Source organism: Poromitra crassiceps (assembly GCF_964638095.1).
Source record: "Poromitra crassiceps genome assembly, chromosome: 10".
In the NCBI taxonomy this organism is placed as follows: domain Eukaryota; kingdom Metazoa; phylum Chordata; class Actinopteri; order Beryciformes; family Melamphaidae; genus Poromitra; species Poromitra crassiceps.
In genome coordinates, this window is record NC_139631.1 from 1606634 (window position 1) to 1626112 (window position 19479).

Consider the following 19479-nt stretch of genomic DNA (forward strand, 5'->3'; position numbering starts at 1 on the left):
TCCCCGGACGTGTGTTTGGAGAATGGAGAAATAATGATTAATGCGCACATTTAATAGAAGAAAAAACCCTATCAAAGGTGCTTAGGTGAAACATGGTTTATAGAGGGACTTAACATGGCCGCCCTATTCACTTCAATGGAACTGTCCCCAAAGTCTGGCCCATGGCCGATGTATCTGGCCGCAATGCAAAATTCGCACCACGTTGTTCTGACACTGACGTGAGTCTACGCGTAACCTCGCGTCACCAGGCTCTTCTCGGCGAGAAAGAGCCTGGCTCCCGCCCACAATTGATTTTGTCACCCTACTGGTTCCGGCCTAGAGCCCGCCCTAGACCGGATGGCAGCGTTTCTAGCTCGTCAACTTTCACGTTAACTTGACAATTTGACCCAAGTATCAGAACGGCAAACAACAAAACAAAAGATGGACGTACCGAAGTTCTTTTAGAAACATTGCGAATTCACAATCTCACATCTTTTAAGCCAATACAGAAGCTTTGCATCAGACAATTAATCGAGGGAAGAGACATCAAGCTAACAGCAACACAGATGTTTTTTGGCGCACTGCCTTCCGGTGTTCATTCTGGTTCCGTGGTTTACGCCCCATGACAAAAAGCGGGGTGGAAGGTGCCCAGACTAGTCTACGCGAGGCAGGGGTGATGGCTAAAGGTAAATGGTGATTGGACTTCTGACCAGTCAATCTTCCAAAAGCCGGCACTGGGAGGCGGGACTCCAGTTGGTTTGCAAATTGCAACTGCGGTTTTCTTCAAGATGGCGGAGCAACCGATGAAGCTGTATGGTGGCGAGTCGAGGGTAAAATGATTTAGGAAGGTAGTTAGGTGTCCAAAAGAAGACCGTTTTGTAACGTATATATCGGTAAGTACTCGTGTAATCCAATACTTGACAGTTTCCGGCTAGCTAGGCATTGCTACTGACGCGGTGAAGTATACACAGTCTGATGGTTTAGCTAACGTTAGCATATTAGCAAAGATGTAGCTAGGGCCTGCTGTAACTTATTGCTGCAGAGTTAGCAGATGCGCTAAAATTATCTGAATTAATTGTGCATTTTGCTAGTTGCCTACAATTGTAACCCCTGTGCCTTAGCATCTCAATAGGACACGCCTAAAGGCACCTTCCGTGGCTGGTCAATTGTCCTGTCAATTCAAATAACGTTGGCGTTACAGTTAATGTTACTCACATCTACTCTCATTGTTCCTCTTTTCTAGCTCTGAGGATCACAGTGGAGGATGATTGGTGCCTAGACCCCACATTAAGCTGAATGCATTGTGATTTCCAATAATTGAGACAGTGATTCTGAAAGCTGTCTACATTAATGAAAAGAACAATGTAGTCAGCTTAGCATATTCAACACTGGTACGTGGTCAATACAGGGATGTCCTGCATGTGCTTTGGATTCAGATCACTTCAAGACAGCCTCTGAACAGGTCAGATTTGAGAATAAATTACTAATAGGTATAAGCAGTAGTCCCTAATATAGAGAGAATGGAGATAGATGATGTTCTACCCCCTCTCCCCTTGGAGCCACCTGACGATGTAGGCCAGGACGAGGGCTTTGCACCTCCACCACCTCCCCTGCAAACGTCCAGTGACGCAGAGGTAATGGACGTTAGCTCTGGTGGTGATGGATACACACACACCCCAGGCGACGGGGAAGCCCAGCCGCAGCAACTCCTCGCCAAGGGCTCGGTCACTTTCTGTAGCCACCTCTCAGATGAGGCCAACCCCACCGCGACATGCCCTAGAACGGGCCGCCACGCTCCCCCGGTCACCAAGTTCCTACCAGACCTCAAGCTGCTCCGAGATGTTAAGATCAGGGTCAGCTTCACGGAGACCAGCAATAGCAAAGACAGGAAGGTTTTGTATACAGGCGTGGGGCAGGAGGGTGGAGGGGAGGCGGGTTCGGAAGGCCTGAATGGTGAGTTGCATGACTTGACTAGTGAGCAGGAGGCAGACGAGGGTAGCTCCGGAGTAGGGAACTCAGCGTGCATGAGAGCAGAGGAGGCTGAGGTAGACCAGGAGAACAAGGTAGAGTTTGCCGTCCTGGACGAGTTGGAGGACTTCTACGACAACTTCCTGGATCAGGACGACGGGGAGCAGGGCGGCTTCACGTCTGAGGTCATAGTTCAGCAGGAGCAATCCGACGGGGATGCCCATGCCTACTCCTACGAGGTACGTCTGTTCTTAAGCCCTGCACAGCCCCTTCACATCATCCAGATTATGTTCAGCTGTGCACCCTTTGTCATCTGGATAACGTGTAGCCCCAATACAATCTGCAAAACATGTGAGAGCATTAACTCTGATACACTGACATTTTAAAGAGACTTTGTGTTGCATTTTTAAATATCAATATATCATTGTCATATTGTGATATGTTGGTATAATCACCATAAACAAATGAGACCATGGTGAAGATGATTGGTAGCCTGTCTTACACACACCAGTAGCATTGTTGCTGCTAGTGTTTCTCAAAATTAACGCACCACATTATCTATAAATCTGATTGTGTTAATGTGTTCTCTCAGAAAGAGGATACTGCTACTTGCCCCTCCCTCCCTGCCATCATTCCATGAGCACTTTTCTCTTTACTGAAGAGGATAAACATTAGAGGTGTACAGAGATGTCATTATCCGTTTATCTGTTCAACCAACAAAATTATCTGTATTTCGATAGAAGACAGGAAGTGGGCTTGGTTTCATGTTATGAAGCTCCTCTTCCTCCCTGGGAAAGACTGTCCATTCTCTGACCTCTCCATCACTATCAACAACATCATCATACTACCGTCAAATACTGTTAAAAACCTTGGTGTAACATTAGATAACCAGCTATCCAACTCAGCCTTCATCTCAGCAACCGCCCGCTCCTGTAGGTTTTTACTATATAATATTAGAAAGATCCGTCCGTTCCTCACTAGGGAGGCAGCTCAGCTCCTGATCCAGGCACTCGTCCTGTCCCGCCTTGACTACTGTAATGTCCTACTGGCGGGGCTACCTGCCTCGGCCATTCAACCCCTCCAACTCATTCTAAATTCTGCTGCCCGTCTGGTGTTCAACTTACCTAAATTCTCCCATGTCACTCCCCTTTTCCGTGACCTTCACTGGCTCCCCATCTTGGCCCGTATCAAATTCAAGACCATGGTACTGACCTACCGTGCAGTTCACCGGTCAGCCCCGCTCTACTTACAATCCCTGGTCAGCTTCCAATCATCCCACCGTTCCCTCCGCTCCTCCACCTGCACGGCTCGCCTTGCCCCTCCATCGCTACGTGGCCCTGGTGAACGCTTGTCTCGTTCAAGACTGTTCTCCTCCATGGCTCCGCAATGGTGGAATGAACTTCCCCCCTTCGTCATGTTGGCCGAGACACTGCCGATTTTTCGCCGGAGACTAAAAACTTACCTTTTCGGGCTACACCTGGGTCCCTCCGGAATCGGTTAACCCTTATTGATTATATATGGTTTTAGTTATGTTTTCATTGTTTGTATTTCTTTGAATGAATTGTATTGAAATGTGATGTAAGTCGCTTTGGATAAAAGCGTCTGCCAAATGAAATAAAGTAAAAAAAGTAAAGTAAAGTATGTTAAATCGGGCAAATGTATTTCTAACCTAATATTTGCCAATGCATTAATTTGTGCCTTCAAAGCATCGCATTGATCTATTGACATATAATTATTAAATATATTTCCACATCCTCCTCATACTATACTTTTCATATCTCTCTCTCTCCCTCCCTCCCCTCCTGACTCAGTGGGGGTGACTACAGATACAGAATAGAGATCAGTTTTCAATAAAGTGTAGTAAATAAAAATGCTAGTTAGTGAAATCAGTCTGCATTTAATCTGGGGAAGGAAACTCAAATCGGTACGGTGCAGCCGAAAGTGCCATCAATGGAAAAGAAGAGAGCAGCAGAGGGAGCTGTGTGCCCACTGGCCAGCCTGTGTAGAGCAGCAGAGGGAGCTGTGCTGTGTGCCGACTGCCCAGCCCTGTGTAGAGCAGCAGAGGGAGCTGTGCTGTGTGCCCACTGCCCAGCCCTGTGTAGAGCAGCAGAGGGAGCTGTGCTGTGTGCCCACTGGCCAGCCTGTGTAGAGCAGCAGAGGGAGCTGTGCTGTGTGCCCACTGGCCAGCCTGTGTAGAGCAGCAGAGGGAGCTGTGCTGTGTGCCGACTGCCCAGCCCTGTGTAGAGCAGCAGAGGGAGCTGTGCTGTGTGCCCACCGCCCAGCCTGTGTAGAGCAGCAGAGGGAGCTGTGCTGTGTGCCCACTGGCCAGCCTGTGTGACATACAGCTTCAAGAGGAAGTGAGGAGCAGAAAACATTGTGCTTTTTTTCCACCCATAAAAAACCCATCATCCGAGACGAGCTCAAATTATTCATGTAAAAAGCAAGCCCAACCTGGGCTGGCCACAGTAGCCAGTACCTGACATACATAGGGCTTTCACACCGGCAGGGCTCCGTGCCGGTTCCGGTTCCCGAACCCAAATTTGAACCGGCCGGCACGTTCACTTCAGACCGAAAAAATAATTGGTTCAGAAAAAAGTTGGTTCTCAGCAGAACCAAAAAATAGTTGTTTTTTTCCTTGGGAACCGTGACATCATCAGTGGGCGTGTCACATTCTAGGCTGTGAAAATGAGCAGGAAGGAGAATAAGGCAGTGACAACATTGAGAAAAATAATTTGCAGTGGTCTCTCCTGAGGAAACCAAATGTTTAGTGGCGATTTGGGCATCTACCGAATCTCAAGAAAAGCTAGAAAGCAGTACAAGAAAGAGCAAGTCGTATGCCGAACTTGCGGAAGAGATGGCCAAGGCTGGGTTCAATCGAACGCCAGACCAAATAATTAATAAACTTAAAAAACTGAAGGACTACCGAATAATGTCCTCCCACTTTGGTTCCGCTTAAACTGGTGTGAACGCGGGCTGGTTCACCAGAAAGCACCAAGGTTCTGAGACTCCAGAACGGAGCCAGAACCAGAACCGTGTCTGTCTGAAAGCGGTAAGAGTCTCTGGTCCCGTTGGGTCGCAGACCCATCAACATACATAACATAAACATGATGGCTGACGCACAGACATGTCATTTATGGTGTCTTTCGTTTTCTTTTTTCAAAATAATAGCGAGCAACTTCGGGTAGAAGAAATATCTATTTCCATTCCAATTATTTGTGCTTTCCCGAAGATCTGATTCGGGTACGTCCCTAATAAACATGTCGCAAGTTATTTGTTTATATTTATTTATTTTATTTCACGGATTACAGATTACGCCATCTGCCATTGCCAGAAACTGGGAGTATGGGCACAGTGCTTAAATTGCACCCCCATAGACTTGACATAAAGTAGAGTCCGCCTCCAAGTTGGCTGCTATTCTTTCTCAATGGATCTGCTCACTGTCGAATAGAAAGTCGTTTGCACGTGTCGCCATATTGCCCAAGGCAGCATTAGATATTACTCTATGTACTGTATGCATCACAATTACAATAGTGAGAATGTTTCAAGCACACACAGTGTTTAGTCAGTACAGGAGCAACTGCTTTCCAATCCATATATTATTCAACTGAACTCAACTGTATAGTAGGCAATGCATAATGTATTATTATAGTAGCCGATGTTGTCAAATGTTATTTTTTCTCTCTCTCTAGTAAAGTAGATTAAAAAAAACTTCACAAACATAATTTGGCTATTTTAGAGCATTTTTGCCACATAATCCAAATTAAATGCTTTTGATAAAATCTGTCAAATCAGACATCTCATTGCATTAAATACAGGTTATTAGCAGTAAACTGCATCAGTCAGTACAAAAGTAAAGGCTTTTCCTTTTCCTTTTAAACAACTTGTTTTGTATAGATAATTTATTATTATAGCTAGGGATGTTCATTTTGAAAAATTTCCAAAATCGATAATCGGTGAGAATTAACGATCAATTATCGATTATCGATTTTATTAATACTTAGAAAATTTTCAATATTTTCAATTTTCAATTTTTTTTTTTTTTTTTTTTTTTTACAAAATGAATGCCTATGGCAGAAAATACGAAAGACAACGTGTTCTCCTCAATGAACTCTTTATTTCAATGTGTCTCCTCTCCAACACTGCTGTCCCCGGCGCATGCCGGTGTGAATTTCCCATGTTTAAAACAGTTTTGTTGGCACAAAGGCCCGTGCCCAGCCAGAAAACTAGAGACTATATGAAGCTCCACCTCACGTTAGTCGGCTGTGCAATGGAGTGGGGCGAGGAGTAACGAATTCCACCCAAACCTAGTCCAAAAAAAAAAAAAAAAAAAAAAATTTTTTTTTTTTTTAATAATTAAAAAATCGATCCAAATGCCACAGGATCGATTCCAATCCTTAACGATCGATTATCGATTTTCGATAATTGATGAACATCCCTAATTATAGCTGATATATAGCGGATACCAATAATAGCCAATAAAGATGCATTTAAAATTGTTGGCCGATAACTTATCGGTTCGATATACATCGTGCATCGGATACTGCTGTTTGCATGCAATGTTATTTAAGGGTCATGCAGGAAGCTGACATTTGTAGTCAGAAAAACACCACCTGGTCGTCTCCATGGGTACCGAGTGACTTCCTCATTGAGAGTGAGGGCTTTTATCAGAAGTCAACACACTAAAGCAGTGGGTCAGTTAGTCCACACAAAGGGTGTTATATAAACACAATTATAACATGCTAAAATAGAAATGTGTTGACCGTTTGCTCCCCCACCAAGTGTTTGTTTCTGCCGTCATGAGTGAACCGACCTCTTCTCTTGTGAAGCATTTGATATTCTCTCAACTGAAGCCTGTGACCAGCCCTTCTCTCCCGGCCTTAACCGTTGTTTCTTCCAGGAGGAGTTTGTCAATGATGTGGACGCTCTGCTGGAGGAAGGTATGCCAGTACCCAAAAAAATGCGGATGGCGGACGAGAAGTTTGGGGACAGCGACCACCCGTCCGATGGGGAAGAAGGAGGCGTTCAGCCCATGATGACCAAAATCAAGACTGTCCTGAAGAGTGAGTGCTCAATCTGTCAGTTATAGGGCTGACTACTGTCAAGGATCTCCCGGCACCATTTGGTTTCATAATGTGGGTTAGAAAACAATTCTCTACCTCACGATCATCTTCAAGTCAAGATATGAGTGGATTTGGCAGGGGATTGATATAAACTATAGTGTATCTTTTACCTATTGTGATACACAGTTGTGTGCATTGTTGATATGCATTAAAGAAAATTACTTTTAGTTTTTATGGCTCCGCTGGTGATAAAAGTGGCCGGAGGCATTATGTTTTCGGGTTGTCCATCCGTACCCGTGGGGCCGTGGTGAGGGAAGGGGGTGGGGCTAGGGGAAAGGTGCCATAGCTAGGAATAGGAAGGTCGTAGAGTGGGGGAAGCATACAACCACGAGGCTGTTATTTCTAGTTTATATTTCCACACATAATCCACCAATACACAGACTAATATACATTTAGGATTTCTAGGCTTTTTTTTTTTTTTAAATACAAGCTTGCCACCTCCCTCGCTATCTAAAAACGACACTGACTTTAAAACGTTCCACCTGTTCAAATCCTGTGGTAGCGCAGTATTGGCACGAAGATAATTGGTATTATTTGATTCGTGCATTCGCTTTTCACTAAAACTACAAAATCACTAGGGATGGGCGCGAGTACTCGGGTACTCGAGTACTCGTTCATAACGTCAGTACTCGAGTAACGTTTCCGCTGTCCGGGTACTCGCCCCACTCCCCACCCCTTTAAAAATTGTCTAAATCTACGCATGCATCGTTATGTGGATCTGCCAGCATGAACTGCACGGGCGTCAAGTCAGCCAGAATGTACAAGTACGTCATCCGCTTTGTTGATTTCAAAATAAAAGGCTTATTGTAACGTAAGTTGTAACCTTATTTATTTTGAGTAATGCATTACAGCCACAGTTTCACGCCATATAACATCACAACGAGTATTTTGATACAAGGTTTGCTGCTTCGTTCGTTGAAATACCCTTTTCTCCTCCAACGTGCATAAATAAGCTATTTACTTTTGTTTAAGTAACATTATTTTGAAAGTTTTAACCGGAAGTTTTCCAGCTCATCCCGAAAATGGTGGCTGAAGATATGCTCCCGAAGGAGACAGATGCACGCTTCTTCATAGCGCACGCCCGATAAAACTCATTCAAAACTTTGCAGTAGTTTACTGACTACACTGTCGTTTCCCATAACGTTAGTCACAAGAAATGTGGAGAAATAATCGCTTTTTGGGAGACAATCGTTTCATGGTGATCACTATTCAGCTGCAGCTGTAACGTTAATCACACTGGTCAGTCGTCAGTTTTCACTTTTTGGCAGAACACCGGACCTTGTAATCCGTGGATTTACGTTAGTGTAACAGTGATCATAAAGTAAAATGGATGATACTGGACAATGGACATGTATTGGAATTGAGCCTTCGCTTGTTTCACAACAATATTGTCTGCTCCGAAGCGCTAATGCCATCTACCCAACCATCGGAGATGCTGTCTGAGGTAGGCTTTAGAGACGTTAGCTTAGCGTCACCTCACCTAATATCACAGTAAGTCAGTCCCTCTCCTCACATGCTCCAGGTAACGCTTTCTCCATGCAAAAATGCAAACGTTATGTGTGAACAGCCCCACACACAGCAGATTACCCCTGCTCCGTCATTACCATAGTAATCACACAGACCCCCCTCCCCGTGCGCGAGTACTCGAGTACTCGTTCATAATAGAAGGAGAGTACTCGAGTATTTAAATTGCTTAAAATGCCCATCCCTAAAAATCACCAAGCTACTTCCTGGTATGTGGATGTCCAGTTGATTGTAGTCTCTACATCTTGTCGATTTGTTTTTGCCTATGCCAGGTCGGGGGCGTCCGCCCACTGAGCCTCTACCTGACGGATGGATCATGACATTCCATAACTCGGGTATTCCAGTCTACCTGCACAGGGAGACCAGGGTGGTCACCTGGTCCAGACCATACTTCCTGGGGACTGGGAGCATCAGGGTAAGATGTGACATAGGGCCCTATCTTACACCTGGCACAGTGCAAGTGTCATTGCTAGTTTCTAGCACTCAAAATGTATATATATATTTCTTTTAATTACCACTGCATCACTGAAACGCATCTATTGATGTACTGTTTAATTACCACTGTGTCACTGAAACACATCTGTTGATGTACTGTTTAATTACCACTGCGTCACTGAAACGCATCTATTGATGTACTGTTTAATTACCACTGCGTCACTGAAACACATCTATTGATGTACTGGTCAAGTGATCATTAAAAGAGGGGAGGGGGGGACTTTTTGAGTGCTAGAAACTAGCAATGACTACCATTGCGCCGAGTGTAAGATAGGGCCCCATAGTCTCTCATTGGGCCAGTGTTGTACCAATAATAGAATTTTTATACCACAAGTTTAACATCTAAAAATGTGATGATACTACAATACCATAACAAACAAGAAAAGAAAAGTCACAGAACAGTGGTGACTGAGATGCTTTGCTACAGAACAGTGGTGACTGAGATGCTTTGCTAAGTTACTTGTTACCACACTGACTTGGACTGCTTTGAAGAAACAATGTAGAAGGAATCTCTTGTGCTTCAGCCCCTCCATAGAGGGAGGTTGGTGCTCTCAGAATAGGACAAAATACTGGAAACCGTTCAATGGGCGACTTCAAACAAAAGTGACTGAAGCCAAAGCCTAGACTGGAGCACACAATTTCACTGGCGACTTATTTAAGAAGGTGCAAAGACTGACGTTTGTCTTTGCACCTTCGTAAATAAGGTGGTCTTTGGTCTATTTGGCTTCTGGCCCCAGTTTTCTCAGCCACTTTAAATGGACTGAGATTTAGTTCAAGACTTTCACAAAGTTGAATGTTTTCAGCTGCTTGATTCCTGCAGTTCATGTCGAGAGCCAGAAGGCAGGTTTCTCTTCCAAGCGACAGCCTGAGTTGGAATCCGGCCTGGGACCTTCGTCACGTCAGCCCCTCCTCTCTCCCATCCCCCCTGTCTGTCTTTACTGTGACTATCCAATAAAGCAGAAATGCCATAAAAATCATGATCTTTAGTATGAATGGGAAGATGATGATGAGTTCTAACTGGTCATGAAATATGGAATTTAAATGAGTGTATTCCAGTAGTCAGGGAATGTGATCAAGTTGGGGGGTGGTTTATCTGGGAATTTTACAAATGGGTCACTTTACAGGAATATATCCTTTTTTATTTTACAGCTTTTGTCATGGTCATTGGATTTAGGCTTGTGCCGATATTTGATAATATTGTATATCATGTTCGGACAGTGTCGCGGTATTAAATATGTGGATATCACCCAAGCCTAATTGGATTAGATGGTTTTCATCTGTTTTTCTCCACAGCAAGCCCAACTTGATTTTAAACCAGATTTACCCACTGAAGCTGAAAAACAACTTTCATGAACCAGGAATGAAGAACCTTTTTAAGGCACTCCCAACATTCTATTAAGTAATGCAATTTTACATCAGAGCTATGATGGCATAACTTGACACTGCCAGACGGTTTGTTTTCACAGAACCGTCTAGGAACATGCTCGGCAAACCTTTGAAAGGGACAGGCACTTTTCAAAAAGCTACTTCTTCTTTGCAGGTGATTTAGAATCTAAATAGACGTGACAGACAGATGGTTCATCTAAATTTTAGATGAACCGTCTGTCACGTCTGTCACATCTATCACATCTATCACAGGCTCGCTTCTGGCCGTCCTCACACCTAAAGCCCCGCCCACAGCTGCCTGTGGATGACTTCAAACCAATAGATTGGAACGTGGCAAGATGGAGTTGTCATGTGATCAGGATGTGGCACAAATGGGTGGGGACACGACAAGAGTCTTTGCACCTTCCGTTGCACCTCTTTGATTTTCTCCTCCTCTCGATACAGAAACATGACCCTCCCACCAGCAGCATCCCCTGTCTGCACTACAAGAAAATGAAGGATAAGGAGGAGAAGGAGCTGAACGGGGAGGTGACGCCTAATGCCGAGGTGTCTCCGGTCAAGCCCGGCGATGAGGCCGACGGCGCCGAGCGGGCCGACGAGCCCGACTCCACGGCCCAGGAACAGGAGGACGTCCCGGCCTCCTCCAGCCCGGCCGAAGGGGTGCCGGACGGGGAGGTCGTCCCCGTCCCCGTCCCCGCCCCCACCCCGCAGGCCAAGGACCCCCGGGCCTTCGAATTTGCCAGGGGAGCCCTAGGACAGGTCAGGGCCAAGGTGGAGGTGTGCAAGGACGAGTCCATAGGTAAGGGCTTTTCATAAGGAGGAGCATATGCATATACCATAGTGTTAAAAAGAACATTGTCGGGATAAAAAGATCTTAATGTTTTTTGTTTCTTTGTTTTGTTTGAGTCTTTACAATGGCTAATGTGTATTTTGCCAGAAGTTCAGGTCAGTCTTTTTTTTTCTCCTGCTACTCCTTTTCAAAGAACGTCTCAGTGAATGATAGCCTAACCATGTTCATTTTTATTGAACCCCCTCACAGACCTTGAAGAGTTTCGCATTTACCTGGAGAAATGCTTTGACTTTGAACAAGTGACGGTGAAGAAGTTTCGAACCTGGGCCGAGCGAAGGCAGTTCAACCGAGACATGAAGCGCAAGCAGGCGGAGTCGGAGAGACCGATCCTTCCTGCCAACCAGAAGCTCATCACACTCTCAGTCCAAGATGCCCCCACTAAGAAAGGTAAGCATACGGGCTATAAATAGAGATTCACCACTAAGAAAGGTAAGCATACAGGCTATAAATAGAGATTCACCACTAAGAAAGGTAAGCATACAGGCTATAAATAGACATTCACCACTAAGAAAGGTAAGCATACGGGCTATAAATAAACATTCACCACTAAGAAAGGTAAGCATACAGGCTATAAATAGACATTCACCACTAAGAAAGGTAAGCATACGGGCTATAAATAGAGATTCACCACTAAGAAAGCTAAGCATACAGGCTATAAATAGAGATTCACACATTGTGAGTTTCATAGAATTCACATTTCCATAAGAATTGGGTAATTTTGGCAAAAGGTGTGCTATTTCTACACTTGTTGTCTTTTCATGAATTATTTGCCAACCCTTGTTTAAGTGATTGGCCATTTCCAATTCCCAGTCAGATCTCAGTGAGTCTGTTAGTGTTCATTAACTAAGCCTGCTTCTCAGTGATTTCTGTTAGTGTTCGTTAACTAAGCCTCACTCAGTGATTGGACAACTGTCAGATTGCTGAGGTAACTTGTAAACCGACCTTATAAAGAAAATAAGTTAAACTGTTCAAGCCATGTTCTGTTTCTTGGAACGGAGGACTTTGCTGGGAAGATCATTGCTCTGAATGCAGAAGGTCTCGTCCTTTTGGGCCGGCTCTTCTCCAGTGTGGTTAAGTGTATTCTACTCATCTGTTGATGCTGTGCCTTTTGTTTGTTTCATCAGAATTTGTCATCAACCCCAACGGAAAGTCAGAAGTTTGCATCTTACATGAATATATGCAACGTGTCCTAAAGGTCCGACCTGTTTACAACTTTTTTGAATGTGGTAAGTTTTCTTCCTGTAAGTGTCTTGTAGGGTGGCATCAATGCTTTTGGGTCCTATGTCAGTCTTGCTTTAAAATGAGTAAAAATTACCCTGCATTCCAGGATGTAAGGTATGCCAGATGACCAACATTTGGCCATAGATATTATATTACTATAGATGGGTGACCGCAGGCTCTGCCAATTCTAACGAATGGTAGCAGCAAGTCTCCATTGACTCAGACCTGCCGAAAGTCTCCTAAGTGGGCGTGTCCATGGAAAACCATGGGCAAAACCCATGTGACAAAATGACAGGAAGTGAGTTGAAGTTGGGCCGTCTTGCTTGAATCCCATCGTCTTTGATTTGGCTCTGTCATCACGTTATGGAGATGAGTCTGTTGCTCCGCTTTGGTGGGCTGTCTTGGCCTATAGGGCTGGATGGATGGCCTCTTCTTAGAGCGACCACACTATGCAACAGCTAATCATCAACAAAACCTGAAGCAAACATTTGGTCATCTCTACTAATGTGCCTTAGCACAGCAATGGAATTGGAAAGCTACGATATCATGGTCATTAAGAGTTAATTCAGTTATGAAAAAATACAGAATGTGATCAATTTGGTGAGTTTGTTTGCATTCCTTCAGAATTTCACCAGCCGCCGGTCAACTAAAGGGAGCAAACAAAATCAGTGGTGGCCGTGGTCCATTTGGATGTACTGCATCAGTCTATTTGTCGGGATTAGTCGTATTTCCCTTCTTTTTGATGCTGATTGGTAGCATCTGCATCTGTCATATCAGAATATTGTAGCCAGTGCATGACCCTGGCAAATAAAGATCTACCGTAGTTAAATGTTCAAAGACGGCTGATTTGGTCCCGATATTGGCAGGAAAAAGAATAATGAACCGCATTGATGCAGACACACACACTCTCAAAACACAACCAAAGTGTGCCAAAATGCCATGACCGCTGTGGAATTTACGCCCTGGTCTGAACGATAAACCTTTCAATGCAAGAATGAAATGAGACCCATAAACACACAAAATCTGTATCTTGTTGAACATGACACCATTATGTAATCCATCAAATCAAACGTGCAATTTTCTGTCCCACAGAGAACCCAAGTGAACCCTTTGGAGCCTCGGTCATTATAGACGGGGTAACCTACGGCACAGGAACCGCAAGCAGTAAAAAGCTTGCCAAGAATAAAGCTGGTAATTTCTTTGATTTATCCAGTCCACCTCTGTACACCGACCTATCCTAGGTTGAAAGTTAAGTCTTATGGAGGTATCTTAAAAACCCCACTTTGGCACCTTGAAGCTGCCAATAGCAGGTATTTTGTGCCAATAATGAGTATTTAAATTACACCTGAAGATTTAGCTAATTTTTGCCTTGAAAATCATCAAAGTATTTGGTATTTCAGCCTCTGAAACATTTAGACCAGTGGTACTCAACCTTGCCCTACTCAGGAGCCACACTGACAAAAAAAAGCATTGCAAGAGCCACAATCCCCAAAAAGTCCCTTTCCTCCCATTATTTTATTAGATTTCTATTTATTTGTTTATTTTAAGTAGGACTTAAAAGAGCCACAACTACCAGCCGCAGGTTGAGTATCACTGATTTAGACCATGAGACACTAAAACTCAATTGAAACCACTACTAATAGTCTTACTACAACTAATATATTAAAGCATGGTTGTGTGGAATCCGGAATGAAGTATTGATCAATTCTAAAATAAATAAGACAAACAAACTATCATATCTATCATATGATGTTTATAATAAAAGGCCAATATCATCCCAATATATCAGCAGACCAATATTTCCATCTAACCGACATCTCTACTATCACCCCCTCACTTTCCTCTAACTGTCAGAGCTTTGTCTAACACCTCAGCCAATATTACTCGTTTGCACTCATCCTAGATTAAGATGAGTGATGGTTTAATTGGTGAAACTGCGTGTTGAAATCATATCACTGATTATTGGCGTGTTTTTGTTTTTCCCTCACCGGTGGTTTGGTGTGAACTGCAGCTCGAGCCACACTGGAAATCCTCATCCCTGACTTTGTGAAGCAGACGTCTGAGGAGAAGCCTGTTGAGGGCGATGAACTGGAGGTTATTTCTCTATTTATGTTATTTATTTTTCATTCTCTGCATTTATGAGATGCTCTCATCCAGAGTGGACGGCAGTAAGTGCAGGATAAGTTATTAAAGTTTAAGTATCACCGCCATTAGAAAACGCATAAGGTAGAGTCCAACATTGAGGTAGAATAAGTGGGTGTCCTGGAAAGCTGATGCATCTTCAACAAGCAGATGGCTCAATAATGGTAACCTTCGATGTGTTCTGTCCCACAGTATTTTAATCATATCAATATAGAAGACTCGAGGGTGTACGAGCTGACCAACAAAGCAGGTCTACTCTCGCCATATCAGATTCTTCATGAGTGCCTTAAAAGGTAAGGGGTCATGCATTATTCCGTGAGGGAAGGAAAAAGATTTTATATGTTTTTGACAATGTCTTTGTATAATTCAACCAATTATTCACCTGTATAAGGTTGACAAATTATTAAATTGAATACACCACAACTTGGAACACTGAAATGAGTGAAAGAATAGATCATGAAATTATATTGATTTAATTGATTGGCTCTTCATTAATTCAATTGTTTAATGATGCATAATGTCACAATTTAATTTATTTTGATGTAGATATTCATGATGACATTTCACAGTTGAACAATTTCATTATTTAATTTAGTCCAAATAATTCTTCCATACTGCGCAGCTTTTAAGAGCGCATACCGTAATTCCCCTAAGCACTGTGCAGTGTACATTACAAAATTCTGTTACAAAGCAAACACAGAGTCTGGTACTCCCAAGCAGTGGTTCCCAAATTGGGGGTTGGTGGGTCGCGAGATGATTTCCAGAATGTGTGAAATTGGTCTAAAAAAAATGTGTGAACTACAATTTAAAAAAACGATTAAAAAAAGAGCACATTTTGAACATAGTTCTTACATTTTGTTTGTTTTGTTCACAAAATTCTCAGCATCTTCAACCACCTCCAGGGATAGTGGGGGTCGCGAGACACCGTTATTTTGCGGGTTGGGGGCTGAAAAGTTTTGTGAACCCTTGATCCCAAGCAATAATGAAAAGACGAGAGCATAGTTGGTTTCATTTAAAACTAGTTCCCTCATGTGCTTTCTGTGTGTCGCAACATCATTCGGAATAACTTAATTTCAACTAACATTTGGCTAGTTAACATCCAGCCAAGACAAAAAAAGGTGGGCGGTTATTTTGGAGACTGCTAGCACCCTCAGAAAAAGATTTAATTGCAAATATAATGTTTTGTTCATATTTTAAATGAAACTTTTCTTCTGTGACTGCAGAAATCATGGAATGGGAGACACCAGTATTAAATTTGAGGTGATTCCAGGGAAAAACCAGAAGAGTGAATATGTGATGACATGTGGCAAGCACACTGTGCGTGGTTGGTGTAAGTAGACCCAATACTTGAAACTCAATACTAACACCAACAATTGGTAAGGGTCCAATTGTTGTTTTGTTTTTTTCCCGTTGATAACCAGCCTTGCTTGGCTCTTTGCTCTCTCTGAGGCTAACCAGTCTATTACAGTACACCATAGCTTCCATTGACGGGTGTATGTTTGCTATTTCACCACCAGGCAAGAACAAGAGGGTTGGCAAACAGCTGGCATCTCAGAAGATCCTGCAGATGCTTCATCCCCACGTGAAGAACTGGGGCTCGCTGCTGCGAATGTACGGCAGAGAGAGCAATAAGATGGTCAAGAAGGTAGGCTCCCTCAGAACAACACCAGTAAAGTTTCACATGGTCAGGGAAAACCTGGAAACAGATTCTATGGGTTGGAAGAGTTGGGACAGTCTTGTTTATCCAAAAAGGGAAGTGTGGCTTACATCTTGGGGAAGACAGCCTTTCTATTCACACCAAGAGAACAACCAGTGGATTGAGATTTGCTATACTCCATTATTTCAGCAAGCTCCACGTTATGTAAACTCATCTTCATGGCTTTCTAAACAAATTATCTTTTTGCAGGAGAACTCGGACAAGAGTGTGATCGAGCTTCAGCAGTATGCCAAAAAGAACAGGCCAAACCTTCACATCCTGAACAAACTGCAAGAAGAAATGAAGAAACTGGCCAAGGAGAGGGTAAGAATCGTCACCTACGTGGTGAAACCTTGACTCAGATCTTCAATTAAATCTGGGTTTTGTCGGGCGTCCGGGTAGTGTAGCGGTAGATTCCCTGCCTACCAACATGAGGGTCACAGGTTCGCGCCCTCGTGTTACCTCCGGCTTGGTCGGGCGTCCATACAGGCACGATTTGCTGTGTCTGTGGGTGGGAAGCCGAATTACGGTATGTGTCCTGGTCGCTGCACTAGCGCCTCCTCTGGTCGGTCGGAGCGCCTGTTTGGGGCAGAAGGGAACTGGTGGGAATAGTGGGATCCTCCCACGTGCTATGTCCTGCCGGTGAAGCTCCCCGCTGTCAGGTGAAAAGAAGCTGCTGGCAACTGCGTCGGAGGAACCATGGTGCTAGTCTCACCCTCTCTCGGCAGAGGGTGGAGCGGCAGCAGGGGGTAAATTGGCCAAGTACAATTGGGGGAAATCAGAAAACATAATAATAATAAATAAAAATCTGAGTTTTGGCATATATCCCGTTAAGACTTCTTTCTGTGTTACATTTAGACTTTGAACATTTAGTTAATGCACTCATCTGCTAATGTATCCCACTATATTTTGTTTGTTTTCCCTAAAATAGATATTACCATTTTGGAAACGAACCCCTGATGAATCACAGTTTTAATATTTTTGATTATTTCTGTTTCAGGAGGAGACGAGGAAAAAGCCCAAGATGACCATAATGGAGTCTGCCCAGCCGGGGAGCGAACCCCTCTGCACTGTCGACGTCTGAGTCCAGGAATCACTGACAAAACCACGGCACTGAACCCCTGCCCCCCACCCGTCACTGTCCTGCCCCCCACCCGTCACTGTCACGCACACCAACACCCATGACCTTTATTATGCATCACTAAGATATATGATGGCAATACAGCAACGCATTTCAGAGCCGCTAGAACCGCCCCCCCCCCCCCAACCCACCTTTTTATTGGTTCACTGTCAGGAGATGTAAGGCTAGGGCAAAATGCACTAACAGACAGTAGAGCAAACGTCTTCTACCTCTCTAGATGCATTCTCCACACGGAGGAGAAGGCGCAGAGAAGTTGACGTGACACATGAACCACCAACAGAAACTACAGTCCCATGTTTCTCTAACGGCAAAGAACCATGAGACACCTGGGGTTTGGTTTTGTAGTGGCGCTTTCAGCAGCTGCAGGCTCACAGCGCCGGCACCTAATAGGTTTAGGTTTGTGTTAAAAACATTTGAACGGGGATTACTGATATGTGTGTACTTAACGCCGTTCATTTAATCCGGAAAGCAAAGTTACATGTCGTTTATTGGGTATTTTAATGGTCGGTGTTATGAATATTTTGGGTGGTGAGTACAAATACATGTAAGCCGTTTTGATTTTCTTCAGAATGGCCAGATATCGTCTTGATTTGCACGTTTTTAAAAACATGCGTTGTGAAGTGATCACTATTCAGAATCATAGTTATGCACTCATGTCCTGTCACTCATGCTCTTGGTACAGAAAACCTGCATTTTGAGTATTTGGGAGTGACCTTTGTTCTTTCGTTATGTATAAGCGGGTCTCATTGCCTTTTGTGTTTGCTCCGGCAATACAGGAACATATCAGCAGACGGCTGTAGAGGCTGATCTGTCAAACTAACGTCTTGCTCGTCGTATTAAGTCAACGTTGAAGAACCCCCAAGCACACAGGGCCAGAGTACCGTAAGAGGTATTCTCGCTGGCCATGTAAAAGTACAAGGTACAAGGTAAAGGTCGTCTTGTTTTGTCTTCTTTTAGGTGTATCTAGCTTTTTAACATGCTGACTTTTTATCACTAACTCGCCATGCCATGCACTCCAACCAAACACTTGGTACAAGTTCCGTTGCATTTCATGTTTCAGTGCCCTTATGGAATCAAGTCGGCTACATGTTGCCTTAGTTAATCCATTTCATGAAGGGCTCTGCGTATATACATTGGACCTAAAAAAAAACACCCTTTGAAGGGAAGTGGAAAGACCAAGCCCCCTTTACTTGATATGAAGCATTTGTTTAGCCAACTAACATTTTTGATGCTCTAGCCTATAAGACATTGATACTCTAGGAAAAAAATTAACTGCCTACAGCATGTGCACATTATTAGGAATTGTCTTAATAGATTGTGTTATTTGGTTTGTGTACATTTGCCATCGTTGAGACATGAGTCTCGATCGTCATATTTTCTGACCCGGAGTAAAATCACAAACTCTTCAAAAGGCAGTTTGCCTAAAATGAATCGGTACACTTACCTCGAACAAAAATGCGATCAAGTCATTCAGTCCAAAACAAAAGCTAAAGAAGCAGTGCATACCAAAGCTCAAACACAGTCTCATGCATTTATAGAATGTTGCTGCAAACGGCATATAATAGAAAAGGCTATATAAACGGGATAATACATACATAGATGCAATACGTGCTGGAACAAAATAGAAACTGCTGTGTATTCATCGTGTGATGTATATTTGGCCTGTGCTTTTTGCAGAATGTTCAGTGCACATGGACACGTCATGTGTAGACACAAGCCTATCGTGATACTTTAGGTCGCTTGAAGAATGTCGCTTTCCCTCCCTTTGTCTGTGTTCTGTCTTGCCAACTGTGTGTCTGTGTGAAGAAAAAAAAATGCTTTTACACTATTGTTGGAGTTGTACCAATGGATTGTTTGCTTGAGATGTTGCTGCCTAGAAAATGAAGTATGTATTGCAACTTGAGCTGTATGACTTCAGTGATATTTGTTATGCAAAATAAATTGTCTTGAGTAATAA

General features: G+C 43.6%; 1 protein-coding gene across 1 annotated transcript; it reads left to right on the forward strand.

The window, feature by feature from the left end:
• The first annotated feature begins 760 nt into the window (after positions 1-760).
• Positions 761-19473, forward strand: dgcr8 (DGCR8 microprocessor complex subunit). Its single transcript, XM_083644150.1, has 14 exons — positions 761-872; positions 1223-2186; positions 6845-7007; positions 8864-9006; positions 10917-11271; positions 11512-11709; positions 12447-12548; positions 13636-13734; positions 14555-14637; positions 14878-14978; positions 15909-16015; positions 16203-16330; positions 16592-16705; positions 17382-19473. Exons 2-14 carry the CDS (start codon positions 1500-1502, stop codon positions 17463-17465), a joined length of 2364 nt encoding a protein of 787 aa, XP_083500276.1. The 5' UTR covers positions 761-872; positions 1223-1499; the 3' UTR covers positions 17466-19473.
• The last annotated feature ends 6 nt before the right edge of the window (positions 19474-19479 follow it).

Coding starts and splice junctions, on each gene's coding strand:
- dgcr8 (XM_083644150.1), top strand. CDS start 1,500: ATGGAGATAGATGATGTTCTACCCCCTCTCCCCTTGGAGCCACCTGAC. Junction 7,008..8,863: donor AATCAAGACTGTCCTGAAGA/GTGAGTGCTCAA, acceptor TGCCTATGCCAG/GTCGGGGGCGTCCGCCCACT. Junction 11,710..12,446: donor AGATGCCCCCACTAAGAAAG/GTAAGCATACGG, acceptor TTGTTTCATCAG/AATTTGTCATCAACCCCAAC.